The sequence below is a fragment of the Saimiri boliviensis genome, chromosome 1 (assembly GCF_048565385.1).
Source record: "Saimiri boliviensis isolate mSaiBol1 chromosome 1, mSaiBol1.pri, whole genome shotgun sequence".
Taxonomy (NCBI): domain Eukaryota; kingdom Metazoa; phylum Chordata; class Mammalia; order Primates; family Cebidae; genus Saimiri; species Saimiri boliviensis.
Genome location: NC_133449.1, coordinates 36,908,979 through 36,931,929, shown reverse-complemented (window position 1 = coordinate 36,931,929; position 22,951 = coordinate 36,908,979). Strand labels below are relative to the sequence as shown.

Sequence of the window (22,951 nt, the reverse complement as noted above, 5' to 3'; positions counted from 1 at the left end):
TTCTCTCGTGTCTCCTACTCTTGTTGAGTGCCGTTTTCTGTAAATGTCAGTTGAGTTAATTGGTTGATAGTGTTCAAATCTTCAATATCTTTATTGACTTTTTTCTACTTTATCTTTTCTTGAGAAAGGACTATTGAAATCTCCCAACTATAATTGTAGATTTGTCTGTTTCTCCTTTAGTTTTGTCAGTTTTTTCTTTTTTTTTTTTTTTTTTTTTTTTTTTTTTTTTTTTTTTTTTTTGATGCTCTCATTCTTTGCAAACACATTTGGGACTTTTACAGTTTTTGATATATTGATGCCTTTTTCAATATAATTTTTCAGGATCTTGTTCTGAAGCTTACAGATACTCCTCGGCTTACAGTGGGTTATGTCCTGATAAATCCGTGGCAAGTTGAAAATGCTAAGTTGAGGCCAGGCATGGTGGCTCATGCCTGTAATCTCAACACTTTGGGAGGCCGAGGCAGGAGGATCACAGGGTCAGGGGTTCGAGACCAGGCTGGCCAACATGGCAAAGCCCCGTCTCTACTAAAAAAATTTTAGCTCGGCAAGGTGATGGGCACCTGTAATCCTGGCTACTCGGGAGGCCAAGGCAGGAGAATCACTTGAACCTGGAAGGTGGAGGTTGTAGTCAGCCAAGATTGTGTCATTGCACTCTGGCCTGAGCAGCAAGAGCAAAACTGCATCTCAAAAAAAAAAAAGAAAACATTAAGTTGAAAGTGTGTTTTGATTTATGATATTTTCAATCTGCTGTGAGTTTATCCCATTGTAAGTTGAGGAGCTCTCTGAATGTCTTATCCCTTTTGCACCACTGTAAAGTTGAAAACTTGTATGTCAGATCATCTTAAGTGAGGGACTATCTTAAGTGAGGGACTAATACTTTGGTATTAATCATTCTTTTCATAAAAAATTAGTGTTTGCATTGTGAAATATTTTCACATGCTTTACTTATAACCTCTCTGTTTTCTTACGTAAAGTAGAATTTTTTGTAGCTTGCATGTTTTAGTAGTTGGGTATGCTTTTTAAATTCACTGTCAACTTCTGCTTTTTAAGTGTTTAGACCATTTCTATTTAATACTGTTTTCCATATAGAAAACATGGGTTTAAATAGATCGTTTTGCTGTTTTCTATTTGTCTCTTCTGTTCTTGGGTCCGTTTCTGCCTTCTTTTGAATTATGTTATATAGTTCCATAGTATCTCCACTGCTGGTTTACTATACTCTTTACAAATTTCTTTCATCAATTCCTCTAATGCAGGGGTCAGCAATCTGTATCCATGGGCCAAATCTGGCCTATCACCTGTTGTAAATAGAGTTTTATTAGAACACAGATGCTCAGTCATTTATATCTTGTCTATGATTGCTTTTGTTCTGCAGCAGCAGAGTCGAGTGGCTGTTAACAGAGACCATGTAATACTGTATGGTCTAATACAGGCGTCCCCAAACTTTTTACACAGGGGACCAGTTCACTGTCCCTCAGACCGTTGGAGGGCCGCCACATACTGTGCTCCTCTCACTGACCACCAATGAAAGAGGTGCCCCTTCCTGAAGTGTGGCAGGGGGCTGGATAAATGGCCTCAGGGGGCCGCATGCGGCCCGCGAGCTGTAGTTTGGGGACGCCTGGTGTAATACCACTGATCCTATAATACTACTGTCTGGCCTTGTACAGAAAATGTTTGCAAATCCCTACTCTAGTGCACCTTATCAGAGTATCTTCAAACAATATACCACTTTATAATGTAATATGTACCTTAGAACAGTATGTTTCTATCTTCTTCCTATTGTCGTTTGTGCTATTGTTGTCATATATTTTATTTCTACATGCAGTCTATTCTTGTTATTCATAGTAGTTAGATTTTGTAAAGTCACTGAGAGCACTGAATTAGCAAATAGTGAGCCATTGTTCCTAGTGGAACCATTGTACCTAGTGGGAGGATAGGTTCCTGCAAGCCTCTGGTCACAATATTTTCATCAACCAAAAATATGTAACCTTGTTTTATGTGTTTCTGTTTGAAGACACTTAATATTTATTGTTGATTCATTAACATTGTGCTCACAGCTAACAGCGCTGTTACTCATGCCTGAATGAAACTTATTAAACACATATTTATTCCATAAGGCACATCATAAACTTTTTGTACTTGGGAACACTAGACAGTGCTTCAGCACTGTGCTTGGGACCCATTTTAAACAAGACTAACAAGAGATGAAAACAGTGCAGAAAATATGGCACTAAATAGGCTGCGAAAAGGACTCTTATTTATGCTATAAAAGCTGAAACGAGAAGGCAGAGCTGAAACGACAAAAAAGCTGAAGCAAGGTCCTATAACAGGACTTTCACTTGAAGTATGTAGTACGATGGAAAAGCTGTGTTTGCCTCTGAGCTGTGCTGTGACAACATTTGAACTAATACATTGTTTTAAACTTTTTTAACTCCCAGCCTACTGTTGGAAATAAGTTGAAGGAGTATGAACCAAGCTCCTTGTCAGATAATTCCAAGAGTCAGTAATTTTTGATGAAATAATAAGTTGGTCATAATCAAATGAACAAACATGTATTTTGACAAATGCAGGCTTTATTTCTGTATTGGTGCCTATTTTTTCCCAAAGAAAATGTTACCAGGTCTACTTTTGAACAGCCCACAAGATTTTCTGATTACTCTTATCATTGAGCATTTCCTGGTTAACTTTTTTAAAAATTAGAAACAAAGGGTTCAAAGGCTTGTTTTGTCGTATTTATGGGAAAAAAAAACCCTAATTTAAAAGTCTTTTACCATAGGCCACATGTTACAAGGATCAGGATTCTTAAATGTTTACAAATTCCATGCATGTGACTGCAAAGTTACATGAATTTTAAATGTGGACTTGATTTGTAATAGTGGTTTTGAAGGCAGGCTGCACTAGAGAATAACTAGGAGCTTAAACAGGTACTTCCTAGACCAATTAAATCAGGTTTTTTGGGAGTGGAGAGTCTGTTTAAGAGTTCTATCTATGATTTTAATAAGCGTCACAGTCTAGAACCTGTAGTCTAATGGAAATTAGAACCTGTAGCCTAAGGACCAGATAAGTAACAATGTGAAGTTACATTTTTTCAAGTATTCAAATTGTATATTTTGTCATGAGTGCCATCTTATTTTCAACATAATGAAAATATACTTTTTAAAAATCTTATAATTAAAAATTTCAGAGAGGTCTGCAAGTGATTATAGGTTAATATGATAACTGCAAATTCTAGATAGATTTTCTTTCCCTGGTGGCAGTGTGTAGAGAACTAAATAGTGTTATACAATGATCCTACACCTGGGTGCCATTATCTGTTATGGCTTTGCTTCAATTGAACAAATGTTTATGGTGCACAACTCTTCAGTCACAGTGCTAGATAACTGTGGAATCTCTCAAGATGAAAGACAGATTCCTTGTCCCTGTGATTTAGGCTCTAGAAAAGAAGATGCAAGTGTCAAATTGCCCTAATATAAGGTAGATGTAAGTCCTAAAATAAAGGCACAATATGATAAAAGGACTCAGGAAGGAGAATGAACTATCAGCTTGTTGGAACTATGAAAGCAGTTTTAAATCCTGCTCTGTCATCACCAACTGTAGTACTTCACCTGGAGAAATAAGCTTTTGCTGGTAACAATGCCTCGCTACTACTTTGTGATAGCTTGTTGTATTGATAAAGCAAGATACCTTTAACATCCTCACTAGTCAAGCTTTGTGATTCTGCTTCCTAGTGGTGATCTAAATTTTGAGTTTGAACTAGTTATTCAAGGAATTCATGGTGATCTCTGCCCTCTTCACTCCACAGCAGTTAACTGGACATTTGTAGTTGCTAGCAATGAGCAGGTGACAGAAATATGTGATTGCTTATGTAAGGCATTACTGCAAGATTACTTACAAAATAATGAACTTACAAAATAATGCTGATGATTCCCCAAAGGGAATCACTGGTCCACATTCCTTTCCTAAGCTTCAGACATGCCATAGTCTATCTTTTAACTAGCCTTGAACACCTTTTCTTTGCTACATCCTCTGCTTAGACCTCAAGCAAGTTTTTTTCTGTATAGGTGTTGGCATCCTATTTTAAGATTCATAATGCCCATTATAATTGTCCCTTTTCTTGACTGTATCCACTGTAAAATTAAGCTTTCTGATGCCAGATACTATGGCCACAGTAGGTGTTCAATGAATATTCCTTGGTTTAACAAATAAAGGAAAAAAATTGATATGAAGCAGTATAGTGTTACAGTTAAAACCGTGAGTTTTGGGGTTAAACTGGAGTTCATTTCTACCACTTATTATGTAATCTTGATTTCTTACCTGAAAAATTAGGTTAACAATAATACTCATCTCTCATCATTGTGTATATTAGATAGTATGTTTCTTTTTTTTTTTTTTTTTTTTTTTTTTTTTTTTTTTTGGAGACGGAATCTTGCTCTGTCGCCCAGGCTGGAATGCAATGACACAGTGTCGGCTTACTGCAACCTCTGCCTCCCAGATTCAAGCCATTCTTCTGCCTCAGCCGTCTGAGTAGCTAGGATTGCAGGTACCCACCACCACATCTGGCTCAATTTTGTATTTTTAGTAGAGACGGGTTTCACTGTGTTGGTCAGGCTGGTCTCAAACTCCTGACCTTTTGATCCGCCCGCCTCAGCCTCCCAAAATGCTGGGATTACAGGCGTGAGCCACGGCACCCAGCTAAATGGTACGTTTCTAAAATGCTTAGCCCAATACTTAACAAATAATAATCACACAGTATATGCTGGCTTATCAATGTTATTATGTATTAATCTGATCTTAGCAGTTTCCAAACTCAAAAGAGAACTTCAGCTATTACACTTTGAAAGCCCTCTTTGTTGAAAATTTACTACAGTTAGCCAGTGGTGATCTAGAAATGACTGAAAACTACCATCAGCTAAGATTATGTTAATTTTTTGATTTGTGCTTTATAGAGTATACACATATGTCAATTTGTTTTCTACTCTTTAGAAGACAACTGATTCCTTCCTTGATCTGAATGGGTACTCACAGTTTTCTATTAGCTATACTAATTCTCCTTTTATTGATACAGAAAATTACAGGTTAATGATACGTCAATTCTGTGATTTATTTAATCTTCTGTTCTTGGGCTGCATGTGAAAACCTGTGATTTCTATATTAGAATGTTCTGGTATAATATATTCCTCAGGGCATAATGTGCTTCTTTAGATTAATAGTGATTGCATATGTGACTTAAGAATCATATAATTTTGAGGTCAACTGATTTAACTAGTCAGTTAATTACCATTGTTGAGCAGTGAGTAAGGAAGCATGCTTTTCTGTATTTCTGTACCCTCAGGGTTATTTGAGATATTCCTGCATTGTATGCACATGTCCAAGAATTAAACACTTTAGAGTTAACTCTGAAGGAATAGGAACAGGTAAATGAAATTGTATAAGGTCTTTTGCTGTCACAAGAGGGACAGGAAAACTAACCAAGAGTGCATAAATATCTCCATTAGGAAAAAAATGATTTAAAATATTTAGTAATAATTAAGAATGGGTAAGTCCAAATATAAGTAAAATTTTAAATTTTTGAAAATTTTTAAAAGACCTTGTAAAATGAATGTGTCTTATTATGTTCCTGAAAAAGGAACACTGATAGTGTGTGATTTTTACGTCTCCAATTAAATTTTTTTCTATTAAGGTTTTTATTGGGATTCTTCTTACTCTGGCAATGTTATTCTAAAGTTTATCTGGGAGGAAAAGTAGTCAAGAACATTAATTTAAAAATATTAAAAATAAGGGAGAAAAAGCTATAGTAACTGAAGTTATATACTGTCTGAACAGAAATAGATAAGCACAAGATACTTTTAGGTATGCCAACGGAGGCATGAGAAATTAAAAGGAATCATTTTTCAGAACAAACAGAGCTTGGAATAACTAGTGTTAAACAGTTGAGGAAACAGTAACATAGACCTTCACCTAGTATCGGACACCAGCCAGGTGTGGTGGCTCATGCCTGTAATCCTAGCACTTTGGAGGCCGAGGCTGGTGGATCACCTGAAGTCAGGAGTTCAAGACTAGCCTGGCCAACATGGCAAAACCCCCTCTCTTCTAAAAATACAAAAATTAGCCAGGCATGGTAGCGGGCACCTATAATCCCAGCTACTAGAGAGACTAAGGTAGGAGAATGGCTTGAACCCATGGTGGAGAGGGAGAGGGTGGGTGGAGGCAGAGGTTGCAGTGAGCTGAGATCGCATCACTTCAGTCTGGGTGAAAGAGCAAAACTCTGTCTCAGAAGAAAAATCAGGGCCTGCACGGTGGCTTATGCCTGTAATCACAGCACTTTGGGAGGCCAAGACTGGCGGATCACGAGGTCAAGAGATCAAGACCATCCTGGCCAAATGGTGAAACCCTGTCTCTATTAAAAATACAAAAACTAGCAAAACTCTGTCTCAGAAGAAAAATCAGGGCCTGCACGGTGGCTTATGCCTGTAATCACAGCACTTTGGGAGGCCAAGACTGGCGGATCACGAGGTCAAGAGATCAAGACCATCCTGGCCAAATGGTGAAACCCTGTCTCTATTAAAAATACAAAAACTAGCTGGGCATGGTGGCACACACCTGTAGTCCCAGCTACTCAGGAGGCTGCGGCAGGAGAATCACTCGAACCTGGGAGGCAGAGATTGCAGTGAGCCGAGAAAGCGCCACTGCATTCTAACCTGCCGACAGAGAAACACTCCATCTCAAAAAAAAAAAAAAAGAAAAGTCTAATACCAAGGTAAATTTCATTGATAAAGGTGAAATGTGAAAACTCAAAAGAAAATTAGTATATAATTGACTATCAAACCACTAGACAGCGGGCAGCTCACTTTCAGGTCAATAAAGAGAAATCACGAAAGGATTAGTTTAGAGATTTTTATTAAAAATTATAATAGGCCGGGCACGGTGGCTCACACCTGTAATCCCAGCACTTTGGGAGGCCGAGGCGGGCGGATCACGAGGTCAAGAGATCGAGACCATCCTGGCCAACATGGTGAAACCCCATCTCTACTAAAAATACAAAAAATAGCCGGGCATGGTGGCACGTGCCTGTGGTCCCAGCTACTCGGGAGGCTGAGGCGGAAGAATCGCTTGAACCCAGGAGTCAGAGGTTGCAGTGAACCAAGATTGCGCCACTGCACTCCAGCCTGGCGACAGAGCAAGACTCCATCTCAAAAAAAAAAAAAAAAATTATAAAGTATGCATATGTAAAAATCAGCAGAATTGGGGAAATGTTATGGCAAGTATTATATAGGTGAATGTCTTCTTTCTACATGCAGCTCATGTACTGGTAAGAAAAACTGATCTTAATACTTGGTCAAATGATATGAGAATATGTTTTACAAAAAGATTAAATTAGTAAACAGGCATGCAGGAGGATGTTCAAAACAGTAGTTTTTAAATATAGTTTAGATATCGTGTTAAGTTGGGCGAAAATAAAATTGGCATTCCCAGTATAGGGGAGAATATGGTAAAATTTCATAGAAATAGAGAACAATCAGTGGTTCAAGGCTTGTAATTTAAAAATTATATTAAATTCTAGGAAGAATACTACAAAACATATATGAGGTTTTTTTCCAAGAAAATATTTCTAACAGATCGTTTTAAGATGAGCTTTGCTTAAAACTTGGATATGACCAAAGTGTTCACTCTTTGAATTTCATCCAGTTTCATTACACATCCCAAGGGTGGAGTAGGGTGGAGTTTCTTTTGTTGTTGTTGTTGTTAGCATAAGCCAAAACTTAGCTTCCTTTTTTCAAAGCTTTGAAACCCTTCCAACATTTGTGATATATTGATTGATGCTGTCTTATTCATCTTTTATCCTCAGGGATGCCTTACATTTAGTAGACATTTGGTAAAGGACACATTTTACCTGCTCTTACTTCTAAAAACATTATACTGGAAAAAAAAATTATTGATGAGATGGTTTACAATTATTAGAGCTGAAAAGAGATAGAAATGAGCAGATAAGCATCAGTATTCTTTCCCATCTTGTTTCATGTATTCAGTGCCTTAGTTGTGCCCAAGCTGACCCCACTAGCTTAGATTGTCAGAAAATTAGTTTGCAGAGCTTGTTCTTCCTGGGATTGTGCAAAAGGCCAAGCATTCTTCTAGAATGCTCTGAAATTTTTAAAGTTATTTATTTCCTGAGGACACCAGTGAACTTTTTCCTTATTCCAGATAAGAATGTGGATTAGGACTTTGGACTATTTTATTGGCAAATGTTACCATCTTATCTGATTTTAATATATAAGATCAAGTTAAACACTTGGTTTTCAAATGACAAGATTTTGATCCCCAGGGGACATTTGGCAATGTCTGGATACATTTTTAGTTGTCACAACTGGACTGGGGGGCGCGGGGGAGGCAGTGCTTCTAGCATCTAGTAGATAGAGCACAAGGAGGTTGCTGTGATGCACATTGAGAGCACGGTACAACAAAGCATTATATAGCCCAAAATGTTAATAATGCTGAGGTTGAAAACCCCTGGGTTAAACTGATGCAGTAATAGAATTTCTGAATTTTGGAGAAATCTACATTGTCTCTCTTTTAGTACTATTGTAGGGGCGTAGTAAAATAGGGAATATGAATATCTCCTAGATTAAAATCTTACAAATGTGAATTGCAGCTTGAGGTCTTAAACAGGATTTCTAGTTTCACCTGGGCACTTTTGTTTTTGTTTTTTGAGACAAGTCTTGCTCTGTCACATAGGCTGGTGTGTAGGGGCACAGTCACGGCTCACTGCAGCATTGACCTCCTGAGTTCAATCAATCCTCCCACCTCAGCCTCCTGAGTAGCTGAGACCACAGACTCCCGCCACCACACCCAGCTGAATTTTTTATTTTTTGTAGAGATGGGCTTTCACCATGTTGCCCAGGCTGGTCTCAAAGCCTCAGGCTCAAGTGATCCCTCTACCTTGGCTTCCCAGAGTGCCGGTAGTACAGATGTGAGCCACCATGCCCAACCTATTTTTGTTGAAACAGTGCACAGTTTTTGTTGCGAGTATGAATATGGTTAATCTGAATTTTTAACCTATATATATAAAGTTCCTATATCTTGTTTTATAAAGCAAAATTAACAACAAACAAGATATCTGCCTTCTAGAGGTTTATAAGCTAAAGGGAATGTGTTTTTTATTGATTAAACCCAAAGAACCAGCAGGACTGGGAATCAGGAGAATGCAGAAGGCAGGCAAATCTGAGCAGCAGGTAGAACTGAAATTGAGTCGAACAGAAATTTGCTGATCAGATCACAGCTGGAGGCCACTTACAAGACTGATTACAAGTGAGAAAATCAATTCTGAGGGAGTAGTCCAGAAGCCTTGCCCATCTTACAGTGATTGTCCATGCATGGATTTTCAACCTTGAAATTACATTAACTTTGTTATTGGTGTATGCTTAAAAAAAAGAAGAATCCAAAGAAGAGGTAGCAGAGTATATTATACCATAGCAGAGTTTTGGAATCAAGGAGAGACACCTGAGTTGTTGCTATTCTGCCACTTTGTTGTTTTGTGATGATAGGCCCTTTGTGCACAGCAGCTCACACCTGTAATCTCAGTGATGCAGGATTTTTCTCGACCCCTTCATTGGACTTGTGACAGGGGTGCCCTATTTACTTGGCCCACCACACTCAACCTCTTTCTGGAGGGAACGTGTGAGCAAGCGAGTGCAGGATCTAGCTAACTGCTTTGAGCTATGGCAGAAGCAGACTTCATGCAGGCCCTGCGGCAGCACCAAAGAGGGGGTGCCTGTGACCCCCCCGCCCCTCAAAGCTCTAGAAGATGTATTATAATACTCTCTTAGCTCTGCCATCCATGGGTAGCTGTGTGTTATCAGCCCAGTGGGCCCCTTGCCTCACTGCATGGGGCAGCTGCCCTCTGCCGTCAAGGGCAAAGGGACTATGTGACAGCCCTTTTTTGGAACTTTCACTCGGTGAGTCTCTAGCTCTTGTCTGGCGTCCAATAATAATGAGATCACCCAGACACTTGAAGGATGGTGAAGGCAGTAAGTAATGGGAAATGGCTGTCAGCAGAGGGGGATGCGAGAGAGGGGACTTGGACGGGCAGGTAACCTTCCCCTGAGGTCCAGCCGGCTCTTCCTGGTAATCAAGCCATCTCTCTGAAGTCCAGCTCTCCCTCCAATGTCAAGTCACCTCTCTCCAGGCAAGCTGCTTCTCTCTCTACTGACTGAGTCTGGGGTATTTATAGGCCCAGGATGGGGTGGGGGCAGGCCGTAGGTAGTTTTGGAAAAGGCAACATTTGATTGATAAAAAGACATTATTCAGAAAGAACCAATTGGGAGAGAGCAGGCAAACAGGGATAGAAGTTCTCACTTTGGGCCATGGGTTTTAGGCTTTTCATCTTGAAGGTGGGGTTTCGCCGAGACCCACCCGTCTGTCTAGTATTTCTTCCCTTCCTTCCTCTGTCATCAGCACTTTGGGAGGCTGAGGCCGAATGATTGCTTGAGTCCAGAAGTTTGAGATCAGCCTAGGCAATATGGTGAGACCGTCTCTTTAAAAAAAAAAAACAAAAAACAAAAACAAAAAAAAACACGTTTTTAAAGTGCATAGTGGTAAATTATTCGTTCAGATAATGTTAAATTCTGAAGCTGTTGTTAAAGTGCAAAAATTATGTTTGACCAGGTAAAATAACTTGCAAGATTCCTACCTTGCCTACCATTTTACCGACAGCATTTTAAAGACATGAACTTGAAACTGTTCACCTTAAATAACTCTCAAAATAAGTATTGCTTAAAATAATTTTTTTTGCAGCTATTGGAACATTTTACGTAAAAGTATAAGTTAATACTGTAAAAAGTTACTTCTAAAATGGTTACAGAATTTTTTTAAATTATTGAAGCCATTTTTAATGCAAAAGCAAAGAAGAAATCTGAAGTGAGCAGAGTGCATGAGGGTGGAAATTTAATTGATGATATTCTGTTACATTCCCATAGGGACTGGGAAAATACTTCATTTTGCACAGTCAAGAGGTGTCATTGGCAGTCTGTAGTAAGCAAATCCAGAAAAGCAGGGGGGAGGGAGGAGCAGTTGGAAAGAGGCCAAATTAGTCCTATTTTGCTTCTGTGTTGCTAGTTCTTTAGCTATTTCTTTTATTTCCTCTTTTCTTTTTGAGGTAGGCTGGGGAAGGAATTATGAACTTGTCTAGTTTTCAAAAGGTTGCCAACTTCTTCCACATTCCCCAGCCTCTCTATTCTCTTGACTCTTATTCCCTAAAGCAGGATTTTTCAACTTTAGTACTATTGACATTTTGGGTGGGGTAATTCTTTTGGGGGCTGCCCTGTGCATTCTACAGTGCTGTACTCACTGAATGTGACTAGCTCAAGTTGTGAAAACCAAGAATGTCTCAGGACATGGTCACATACCTTCTGGGGGCAAAATCCCAGCTGAGGATCATTGCTGTAGAAGAATAAACTAAATAATAGCCAGTGACAATTAATAGACAATTACTAAGCATGTCATCACCTCTACTGCTTTTCTGAACTTTTCCCTTCTCATAAGGGGCGTTTTTTTTCCTTCAGAATAGAATGTTTAGAAGGGATATATATTTATCGTTTTATTGGGCAAGAATTGTAATTTGAAGAATATAGAGACAACAGCATTAGTACAGGTTTCTGCCTCCACCCCTTTTGGCTCTGTCAGTAAGTATAGCAGAGTCACAAATGTAATTAAGGACCAGGAAAGATGACACACACCTGTAATCTCAGCACTTTGGAAGGCCGAGGCTAAAGGATTGCTTGAGCCCCAGGAGTTTGAGGTTGCAGTGAGCCATGATCAAGCAACTACATCCTGGGCAACAGAGGGAGACCCCCCCCAAAAAAATGTAATCAAAAAGTTTGCCAAAATATATTCTCCTTTTCAAATTTACAACTAAAAGAAAAAAATGCTCTTTTCCTTTGTTCTTTATTCTGCTGGAGTCCGATTTAGAATAAGAAGCTATTATATTAAAAGCTCTTATGTTTCACTGCTGTCAGATCATTTTGAGAAATTAAACATATATACTTCAGAATATAAAGTATTTTTGTTTTATGTTTTTTGATACGTTGTTCAGGACTTATTAAAGGTCTCCACGTAATGAAAATTATTCTGATTAATAATTGGATTTGGTGTTTTAAAGATGATCAATCCATTAAGAGTAAGCAAAGAATGTAAATTCCTAATTTACAGAAAAGGGAAATACAGATGTCACTTAAGCATATGAAAAAATGTTCAACTTAATGCAAATTAAAACTACAAAAATAACATTTTTATCTAAAATCAAATTTGATAATACACTATAAAAACGTCGCAAAAACAAGTACATAAGAAATTACTTGCAGAAGTATAAATAGGTATATCCTCCATAAAGAACAATTTGGCAGTATCTAAAAATTTTAAATTGTTGATGTGTTTGAACCAGCAAATCTAGAAAGTTATCTCATATTCACTCTCAAAAAGTGGGAAAAGATGTGTATATAGGATTACTCAGTGGGTATTGCTTATACTAAGTGATTGGAATAGCTAAGGTGTCTTTAGCACTCAAAACTTATCAAGAGTTCTAATCTTGATTTATATTTTTCTGGATAAATGTACATATTATGAGGTACATGTGATATTTTGATACAAGCATAATGATCAAATCAGGGTGATTGGGATATCTATCACTTTAAATATTTATCATTCCTTTGTGTTAGGAACATTCCAGTTCTACTCTTCTAGTTATTTTGAAATACACAATAAATTGTTGTTAACTGTAGTCTCCCTATCATGCTACCAAATACTAGATCTTATTTTTTCTATCTAACTGTATTTTTGCAACTATTAACAAACCCCTTTATTCCCCCCATTCACTCGCCTTCAGAGTCTCTGGTAGTTGTCATTCTACTGTCTTACCTCCATGAAGTCATTTTTTTTTTTTAATTTTTCACATATGAGTGAGAACATGCAATACCTGTCTTTCTGTGCCTGGCTTATTTTACCCACCGAAATGTTGTTCCACACTTTTATCCATGTTGTTGCAAATTATAAGCTTTCATTCTTTTTATGGCTGCATAATACTCCACCATGTATGTGTACCACATTTTCTGTGTGCATTTATCCATTGATGGACACTTAGGTTGATTCCCTATCGTGGCTGTTGTGAATTTTGCTGCAGTGACCATGGGAGTGCAGGTATCTTTTTGATATCGTTATTTCTTTTCTTTTGGATAGATACCCAGCAGTGAGATAGCTGGATCATACGGTAGTTTTATTTTTAGCAACCTTCATACTGTTTTTCATAGTAACTGTACTAATTTACATTCCCACCAGTAGTATAAGAGCATTCTCTTTCTTTGCATCTTCATCAGAATCTTTAATTTTTTTGTCTTTTTGATAAAAGCCATTTTGAGATAAGATTGATAACTCATTGTAGTTTTGATTTGCATTTCTCTGAGATCAGTGATGTTGAGTATTTTTTCAAATACCTATTGGACATTTGTGTGTCTTCTTTTGAGAAATGTATGTTTAGATCTTTTGCTTATTTTTAAATTGGATTTTCTTTTGTTTTTGTTGTTGAGTTGTTTGAGCTCCTTATGTATTCTGGTTGTCAATCCCTTGTCAGTTGAATAGTTTGCAAATACGTTCTCCCTTTCTGTAGGTTGTCACTTCATTTTGTTAATTATTTCCTTCTCAAACTCCTGAGCTCAGGCAATCCACTGCCTTGGCCTCCCAAAGTGCCAGGATTACCAGTGTGAGCCACCATACCTGGCCTGAGAAGCTTTTCAGCTGATGTGATCCCCTTTGTCCATTTTTATTTTGGCTGCCTGTGCTTTCCAGTTCTTACTCAAAGAATCTTTGCCCAGACTAATGTCCTAGAGTGTTTTGCCATTGTTTTCTTCTAGGATGTGAGGAGGGTTCAACATATATAAATCATTAAACATGAGGTTACATCAACAGAATGAAGACCAAAACCCATATGGTCATTTCAATAGATACCAAAAAAAAATTAGTAAAATTCAACACAATAAAAACTTCATGATAAAAACTGTCAACAAACTGGGTATAGAAGGAACATACCTCAAGACCGTAAGGGCCATATATGACAAGCATTCAACTCGTATACTGAATGGGGAAAAACGGAAAGCCTTTCTTCTAAGATCTGGAACGAGACAAGGACGCCCACTTTTATTCAACGTAATACTGGAAGTACTAACTTAGAACAGTTAGACAAGAAAAAGAGAGGGTATCCAAATTGGAAAGGAAGACATCCAATTATCCTTTTTTGTAGACGGTATGATCTTATATTTAGGAAAACCTAAAGATTCTGCCAAAAAACCATTAGAATTGATAAATAAGTAAAGATACAGGATACAAAATCAACATACAGAAATCAGTAGCTTTTTTCTTTTTTAGACAGTCTTGCTCTTGTTGCCTAAGAGTGCGATGGCAGGATCTCAGCTCACCACAACCTCCACCACCCTGGTTCAAGTGATTCTCCTGCCTCAGCCTCTGGGATAGCTGGGATTATAGCCGCCCGCCACCATGCCCAGCTAATTTTGTATTTTTTTGTAGTAAAGATGAGGTTTCTCCATGTTGGTCAGGTCGGTCTCGAACTCCCAGCCTCAAGTGATCTTCCCACCTCGGCCTCCCAAAGTGTGGAATTACAGGCATAAGCCACTGTGCCCAGCCAAAATCAGTAGCATTTCTATATGCCAACAGTGAACAATCTGAAATAGAAACCAAGAAAATCATCCCATTTACCATAGCTGTAAATAAAATACCTTGGAATAAGCTTAACCAAAGAAGTGGAAGATCTCTAAAATGAAGTGTGAAACATTGGTGAAAAAAAATTGAAAAGGACGCTAAGTTCTTTGTATATATATTAACTTATGTGTTTAATTCTCATAATAATTGTATGAATTAGGCACTGTTTTACAGATGGAAAAACTAAGGTTAAGTAACTTAATTAAGATTATATACTTAGTGAGATAGATGATGATTATAACAAAGGCAGTTTGGGATTAGTTTTACTACTTACCCCATGTCCCATCAGTAGGGACTGGTAAAAGAAAACTATACAGCTGTTAAAAAGAAGAAGAAAAAGAACTTTTTAAATGGAATGATCTCTAAAATATATTGCTAAGTGGAAAAAAAAAGATGCAGAACAATGTTTATAGTGTGCTGCCATTTGTGTAAAATGAAGGAAAGATATATTAATGTTTATTTGATATATAAAATATTTTCAGAAGGATTCTGAGAAAATGCCAATACTGGCGACTACAGGACAGATAATGAGGGCATAGATGTGCCGTCTGCTCTTTTTTACCTTTTGAACTTTGAGTAATTGCCTATTCAAAAATAAAATTATAATTTTAAAAGAGTATATATTATATCTCAAAGTGTAAAGTAAATGTCCATGTGTCTATATTGAGATAATATAAATGATTAGATGAATAAATAAGTGGGAGAAAATAGATAAATCTCCCATTTAGAAGAATTTCAATAATTTTTGTAGATATTCCACCTTCAAGAGAAGGAAATCAACCTTTCCACTTCTTAAGTGGTCTGTTCTTAGTGACTTAATTCCAAAGAGTATGATATGGAAAGGGGTCAGGGGCAGAGTAGATTTACAGTGGAGAAACCTGACAAACACAACCTCAACCAGCCTCAACAGTGATGTCATGTTGATAGTAAGTGCCCTTGATAGAATGCAATGAGAATGGCACTTTACCTCTGTGATCTGCCTCCCCAAAACCCATAACCCCAGTAATCATGAGAAAAACGTCAAATTCCAGTAGAGAGACTTCCTATAACATACCTGACTAGTGCTTCTCAAAGCAGCCAAGATCGTTCAAATCCAGCAAAGTCTGAGAAACCCACAGCCCAAAAGGGGCCTACGGGAACAGAACAGTTAAAGGTGATATAGTATGGAGGGGATTCTTAAACAAAAAAAGGGTATTAGGTTAAAAACTAGGGAAATCTAAATAAAGTATGGGCCTTAGTTAATGATGATATATGGATATCAGGTTATAAATATACCATGTAACGTAAAATGTTAATAATAGAGGAAACTGGGTATCGGATAGTATATAGGAACTCTGGACTATTGTCTGCATTTTCTATAAATTTTAAACTATTTTTAAAAATAGATTATTTTTTAAAGAGTATGTATAATACACTGAATAATATTTAAAAAGTAAATTTAAAATTCAGGTGTTTGTTGCCTGTTTCCTAGAACTTAACTGTAAGCCTAGAATCATAGTCTAAGCATCCTTTGTTTTAAGCTCCACAGGTGGTTCTGATATGTGGCCAGAATTAAGACATTGTTTAGAGATCCATTCCTGTTTGAAAACCTATTTTCTGAATTTTTAAAAATCAAGAACAGTAAATCCTTGTATATTCAATTCACTAACAGTTTAGTTTTTTTTGTTGTTGTTCTGTATAATTCTGTATCATAATGAATGTGTGCTCATGATGCATTGCTTTTTAGGTGTTTATCTTTAATATACCCATGTCTCAAGACTTCTCATGTTTTTAGTTCAGACTCATATATAATTTCTAAATACCCTACCAAACATACCTATAGATATAGTCACGAATAGCAGAAATCTTTTTCACAGGCTGGTTATTACAGGTTTTTCCCTTATAAACTCTAATTTGTCTGTCATATAAATGAGTATAGTATGAAAACGTGTTGACCTGGAAAATGACTTTATTCTTTATCATTACCAACAGCTTTTTAGCCTCTAATATACATGTCTATTTTTAAAAAGTATTTTATAATATCTCACTATAATTACTTGCTTTTAAGGCTCATAATAGCAACTTCATATTGATATTATTCATTAGGTCATGTGCTTAAGAAGGTTATTTGGTCAAAACACTATTGATGACTTGTTCAAAACAGTATTGATGAGCCATCTGATTTCTAAAAGATAGTTTCTGGAGAGAAATTTCCTTGTCTCTTTCCATTTACTTGCTATATAATTTAGACTCTGATACTTCTTTTCTGACTGTTAGTGTCACCCTTTCTTCAGCATCTTGCTTGCTGGCCTCTTCCTGTTCCAGTTCCTCTACACAGTGCTGTCAGCATTCTCTTTTTAAAATACAGGTTTAATCATGTTCCTGCCTTGCTTTGAGACTCTATGTCTCTTCTCCCTCTTAGGTATACACTAGTAATATAAATCACTGCTATTTATGGATCACAGTGCTGAGAGTTTTACAGCCATCACGTAATTTCATTTTGGTAAGAACCCTTCAAAGCCAGCCTGTAACTCCTATTATTCTCCATTTTATAAACAAGAAACTGATTTAGAAAGGTTAACAACTTTTCTAAGGTGCTATGGTTAGTAGGTGGCAAAGTTTGAGCATACTAACAGGTTTCTCTGTTACTATGGCACCAGTAGGGCTCCCTGTGCTTTTCTACCCTCTTTCTACCCAGCTTTCTCCCGTCTCATTCTTTAGTCTCAAGGCTTGTTCCATTTACCTTCTAACTTCTCATTGATGGCACTTGGCCCATGGAAACCCTGCTTCTCTTTTTTAGTTTTGCTCAAATATCATACTAGATTCCTCTACTCCACCTTCCCAGTTAATATTTTTTTATTCCTCCTTCTTTTGTTTATATTTTAATTTTGTCATTTACCTTATACTGTATATATTTGTTTTTATTTCTAGCTTCTTACTAGGTTGTAAGTCCTGGAAGATAAGGACTGTTCTGTCTTTACAAACTGTGAGGCCAGTATCTTGCACTTAACCAGATATGCAAGAAATATGCTTTTTTGAAGTTATATTCATACAAATAGTAGAGTTTGTTTGTTTGTGACAGAGTCTTCAGGCTGTAGTGCAGTGGCACAATCTGAGCTCATGGCAACCTCTGTTTCCCAGATTCAAGTGCTTCTCCTGCCTCAGCCTCTCAAGTAGCTGAGACTACAGGTAGACACCACCATACCTGGCTAATTTTTGTATTTTTATTAGAGATGAGTTTTTGCTGCGTTGGCCAGGCTGGTCTCAAACTCCTGACCTCAAATAATCTGCCTGCCTTGACCTTACAAAATGCTGGGATTACAGGCATGAGCCACTGCATCTGGCCTTAGAGGGTTTTTTTGTTTGTTTTTTTGAGACGAAGTCTCTCTGTCACCAGGCTGGAGTGCAGTGGCGTGATCTTGGCTCACTGCAACATCAACCTCATGGCAACCTCCATTTCCTAGATTCAAGTGATTCTCCTGCCTCAGCCTCCCAAGTAGGTGGGACTGCAGGTGCACGCCACCATGCCCAGCTAATTTTTATATTGTCAGTAGAGACAGGCTTTTATCATGTTGACCAGGATGGTCTCGATCTCTTGAACTCGTGATCTGCCGCCTCAGCCTCCCAAAGTGCTGGGATTACAGGCGTGGGCCACCACCGGCCTTAGAGTTTTTATGAGGATGAAATGTGGAGTCCTTTATCCTTATGAATTGTTTTAACTCAGTTATGAAGATATTTTATTCTCCAACTTAATAATTTGATAAAATCTAGTAAAATTTTAATTTTAAAATTTAAATGAAAATCTAATAATTTTTTGATTCTGTATTTTTACTTTTATATATATATATATATTTTTTAAGACGGAGTCTCGCTCTCTTGCCCAGACTGACATGTAGTGGTTCAGTCTTGGCTCACTGCAACCTCTGCCTCCTGAGTAGCTGAGATTACAGGCTTTCACCACCACGCCAGCTGATTTTTGTATTTTTAGTAGAGACGGGGTTTCACCATGTTGGCCAGGCTGGTCTCAAACCCCTGCCCTTGTGATCTGCCCACCTCAGCCTCCCAAAGTGCTGGTATTACAGGCATGAGCCACCATGCCTGGCTACTTTTATCTTTTTAATTGAGAATTCTTATGCTGTTAGATATATATCAAAGCATACTCTGAGATTTTACAAATACTATTGGTTGCTCAAAAGGGGAATTAGTATTACAAAAAATTCTAAATATTTCTGTATTTTCCCATTATTTACCGTGCTTAAAAAGACTATAAACTTGTAACTTTCTAATTAATAATTGTTTTTAATTTTTTATTTAACTTTTTAAAAAAAGATTTGAGAGGCCAGGTGTGGTGGCCTCTAATCCCAACACCTTGGGAGGCTCAAGTTGGGGAATCACTTGAGTCTAGAGGATCAGCACCAGCCTGGGCAACACATTGAGACTGCTATCTCTGCAAAACATAAAAAGTTAGCTGGCAGTGGTGGCATGCATCTGTGGTCCCAGCTACTTGAGAGGCTGAGGTGGGAGGATCACTTGAGCCTGGGAGTTTGAGACTGCAGTGATGAACTGTGGTCACACCACAGTACTCATCCTGGGTGACAGAACAAGACCCTGTCTCAAAAAAAAGTTTTGAGAACTCTTTAGAAATATATATAGGAGTTTCTGATAAGAAAATTAAGGTCAAAAAATGAGATGAAGCTCAGTTAGTATTTGCACCTAAAACACATTCCATAAGATCCAAGAGTGATGCTAAATTTGGGCTACAAATTTGGCTGTGCTTTTTCCATTGGGCAAAGTAAATGAGAAAACATGTTAAGTTACGTGAGCAAATTGTTCATGTTATAAAATCAACCAGATAAAGTTATTTTATGGGTCTTCACAGAGAAGGGCTGTAATATGAAATAGGGGAACCATATCTTAAGCAGCATCTCTGTGACAAATATATTTAGTTTAGTGAGACTGATTTAAACCATTTGATGCAGGCAGGCAACATGCTGTATCATTTATTAAAGGATATTCTATGAGAAGCCAAAATAAGTCAGTGAACATTTACAATTCTGAGATCTACTGAAGAATTCTGAAATACCTAGAACAGCATGTCCCAAGGCACTGCTGGTCTCAATTTTTAAAAAATTATTTAAAAATTAAGTATTGTTATTTTGTAAGGCAAGTATTCAAAATTCTCTCTTAAATAACTTCACTGTTATTTAAATAACTGTAGAAAATTTCAAGCCCTTACCTTCATATTTTAGTACCTGAAATACTAACCCCCAAAGTGTTTCGGCACTGTAGTCACAAAATGTAGAAGCTTTGAAATAATATACATAGGGCATATGTGAACAAATCTGCAAGTGTCCTGCTCTGGCCAAAGGTTTTTTTTTTTTTTTTTTTCTTTCTTTTAAGGAAAAAGCAGTGTAATGAAACATGTATTCATAATTACAATGAGTAGACTTAAAGACTATATTAGATAAATGCTAGAGGATATAGGTACATTAGGGGAAAATGTTGGAATTAGTTCTCATAACCGTAGTTTGAGAATTATTGGTCTTCTGTTAGTGCTGTTGAATAGAATTTACCAGGATGATAAAAAGTGGTGTGTATCTGTGATACTTGGTATGGTACCCAAGGTGGCAGTTGAGGGACTGTAGTTTGAGGGACTAAATTTTCAATTTTATATAATTTTATTATTTGAAATTTAAATAACTGCATGTGGCTACTAATGAACCATATATTGGACAGTACAGTTCTGGAGAATGGGAAAGACTGCTTATCTTTCAGGCTAAGAGTAGAGTAGCAGTAAGTTTAAGATTATATTCTCTATCAGTAACTGAATATAGAAATCCTGTATTTGTAAGAGACGTGTTTTAAAATCATCAATGATTGTTTGAAAGTTTACATTTCTATTGTTCTTGAACTTTAAAATTAACCAAGATGCTTGAGTATGTGGTTCACCTTTTAGGTATCAGTAGAGTTGTTAGGAAATGTTAGGTTAAAATATTATGTTTTAAATTCTTTGATAAAATTGAAACATTTACTTATAAAAATAGAAAGCAGTGGTTATACTGATACTGGACTATTATCCCACAGTTTCCAGAGTGTGGATTCTTTGGGATGTATGACAAAATTCTTCTTTTTCGCCATGACATGAACTCAGAAAATATTTTGCAGCTGATTACCTCAGCAGATGAAATACATGAAGGAGATCTAGTGGAGGTTGTTCTTTCAGGTAAGTAATGGCTTTTTAAATTTTATTGCCTTTCCCCCCAAAGAGCCTACTTTTCTGTACTAAATACTGCATTCAGTTATATCTGGTCTTTGTACTATTGTTAACTTCTTTCATTTCTAATAATGGTTACTATATGATTTTTCGTTTCCGGAATCTTGTATCACCATTAAGAAAGAAAAATAGCTGGGAACAGTGCCTCACACCTGCACTTTGGGAGGCTGAGGCGGGAGGATTGTTTATACTCAGGAGTTTGAGACCAGCCTGAGGAGCTTAGCAATACCTTGTCTCTATTAAAAAATTTAAAAAATAAATAAATTAGCTGGGTGTGGTCACATGCAACTGCAGTCTTAGCTACTTGGGAGGATGAGATGGGAGGATCGCTAAGCTTAGGAGGTTGAGGCTGCAGTGGGCATTGATCACACTGCTGCACTTCCATCTGGACAACAGAGCGAGACTCGTCTCTTTAAAAAAGAAAGAAAGAAAGAAAAATCAGGAAAGGAAAATCTGTAAATTACTTGAATGTTACTAATTAAGGGAATTATTTGGTCTGAAAGAAATATACTCTTCTCTGAGTCAAAGAAATAAACCATTACACTGAAATTCTGTTTCTTTTCTCCCCGTTTCTGTAAAGAGCATAAAAGAAGAAAATTGGGGTTTAGAAAACAGAATCGGGGGAAAAAAGAAGTAATGAAGATATGGAAGAGGAAATTACCATGCTGGTTATTTCTGTGGCTTTAAAAGAAAATGCTCTTTCCCTTTTTGTCCCAGTGGGCTTTTTTCTACCTTTCTCTTTTTCCCACCTCACCCATTCTTGCCATACTTTGTTTCTTAATTCCCACTATTTGCCATCTCATCGAGCAACAATGTAGGCAAGATAGGAGTGAAAAACAAGAAAGAATGCTATAATAATGCACATAGTGGGTCCACAGTACTTCTCGTTTGACAAGTAGGAGAACTGATGAAAGAAAGGAAGCAAGCTGTCCAGTCATGGGTCAGAATCCTGCTGCCAGTTTTCCCTTTTCTCAAACTCACCTTTGAGCCTGTTCTTTAGATCCTCTCTTTTTATCAGTTTCCACTCCTCTCATCTTATATTTCTGATTCTCATTCATCTCACTCCCGCTACATTGCATTCATCTTCTGTACAGCAACCCCAAACCATCTCTGTATTTCCCAATCTTTGCCTTCCTCTTCATTCCTGATGAATTTCACTCCCTGTCTTACCTGGAAGTCCTGCTCATATCTCTTCCTTCTCTACTCTGAACCCCATCAGACTACAGAGTATCTACTAATCACTTGCAGGTTGAGGTGAGAGGAAGTTCCTTGCGTCTACTGTCCTGATGTTCACTGAGGGGAAAGGAGTTTCTTTCTCTTATCCACTAGGACTCTGGAGAACAAGCAGACAAGTGTATCCTGAGATCCTAAGTTAGGACTCAGTATTACTCTTTTTCCACAGAAACGTTGCTATAAATTGAAGTTAAGTTCCACAGTACTTTTTACTTTAGTGTTCTACTTCCCACTGTGTGTAAGTGAAGCAGTTTTCATTTGGCCAAAATAGACCTAACATCTATTTGCAGTCTTTTCATAATGAGAAAATGATGTTGGAGTTCCAAAGAGCTAACCTACTACCTATTTCAGGAGCTCAAATGATTAGAAGCAAATGGACTTCCTAGAGTTTGAAATCACAACATTAAATGCTGAAAATAATTTACTTTTATGGTCCAATGAAATTTTCAGAGAAAAAATGATTCTGTGTACTTTGACATAAACGAATGTGTGAGCTTTCTTAATCTCATCACAGTTACAAATACAAGATATATTTTAATACTTTCCTTTTTTAAAGCTTTGGCCACAGTAGAAGACTTCCAGATTCGTCCACATACTCTCTATGTACATTCTTACAAAGCTCCTACTTTCTGTGATTATTGTGGTGAGATGCTCTGGGGATTGGTGCGGCAGGGACTTAAATGTGAAGGTATGTGTTCAAAAATTTTTGTG

General features: G+C 37.3%; 1 protein-coding gene across 4 annotated transcripts in view; it reads left to right on the top strand.

Annotated features, from left to right (window-relative positions):
• Window positions 1-22,951, top strand: part of PRKD3 (protein kinase D3) — a 73,462-nt gene that overhangs the window by 10,931 nt on the left and 39,580 nt on the right. For all 4 annotated transcript variants that reach the window (XM_039474501.2, XM_039474499.2, XM_074395960.1 and 1 more), the window contains 2 exons: window positions 20,818-20,956; window positions 22,797-22,928. In XM_039474501.2, the coding sequence (XP_039330435.1) occupies window positions 20,818-20,956; window positions 22,797-22,928 (271 nt within the window). The remainder of the gene's footprint in view (window positions 1-20,817; window positions 20,957-22,796; window positions 22,929-22,951) is intronic.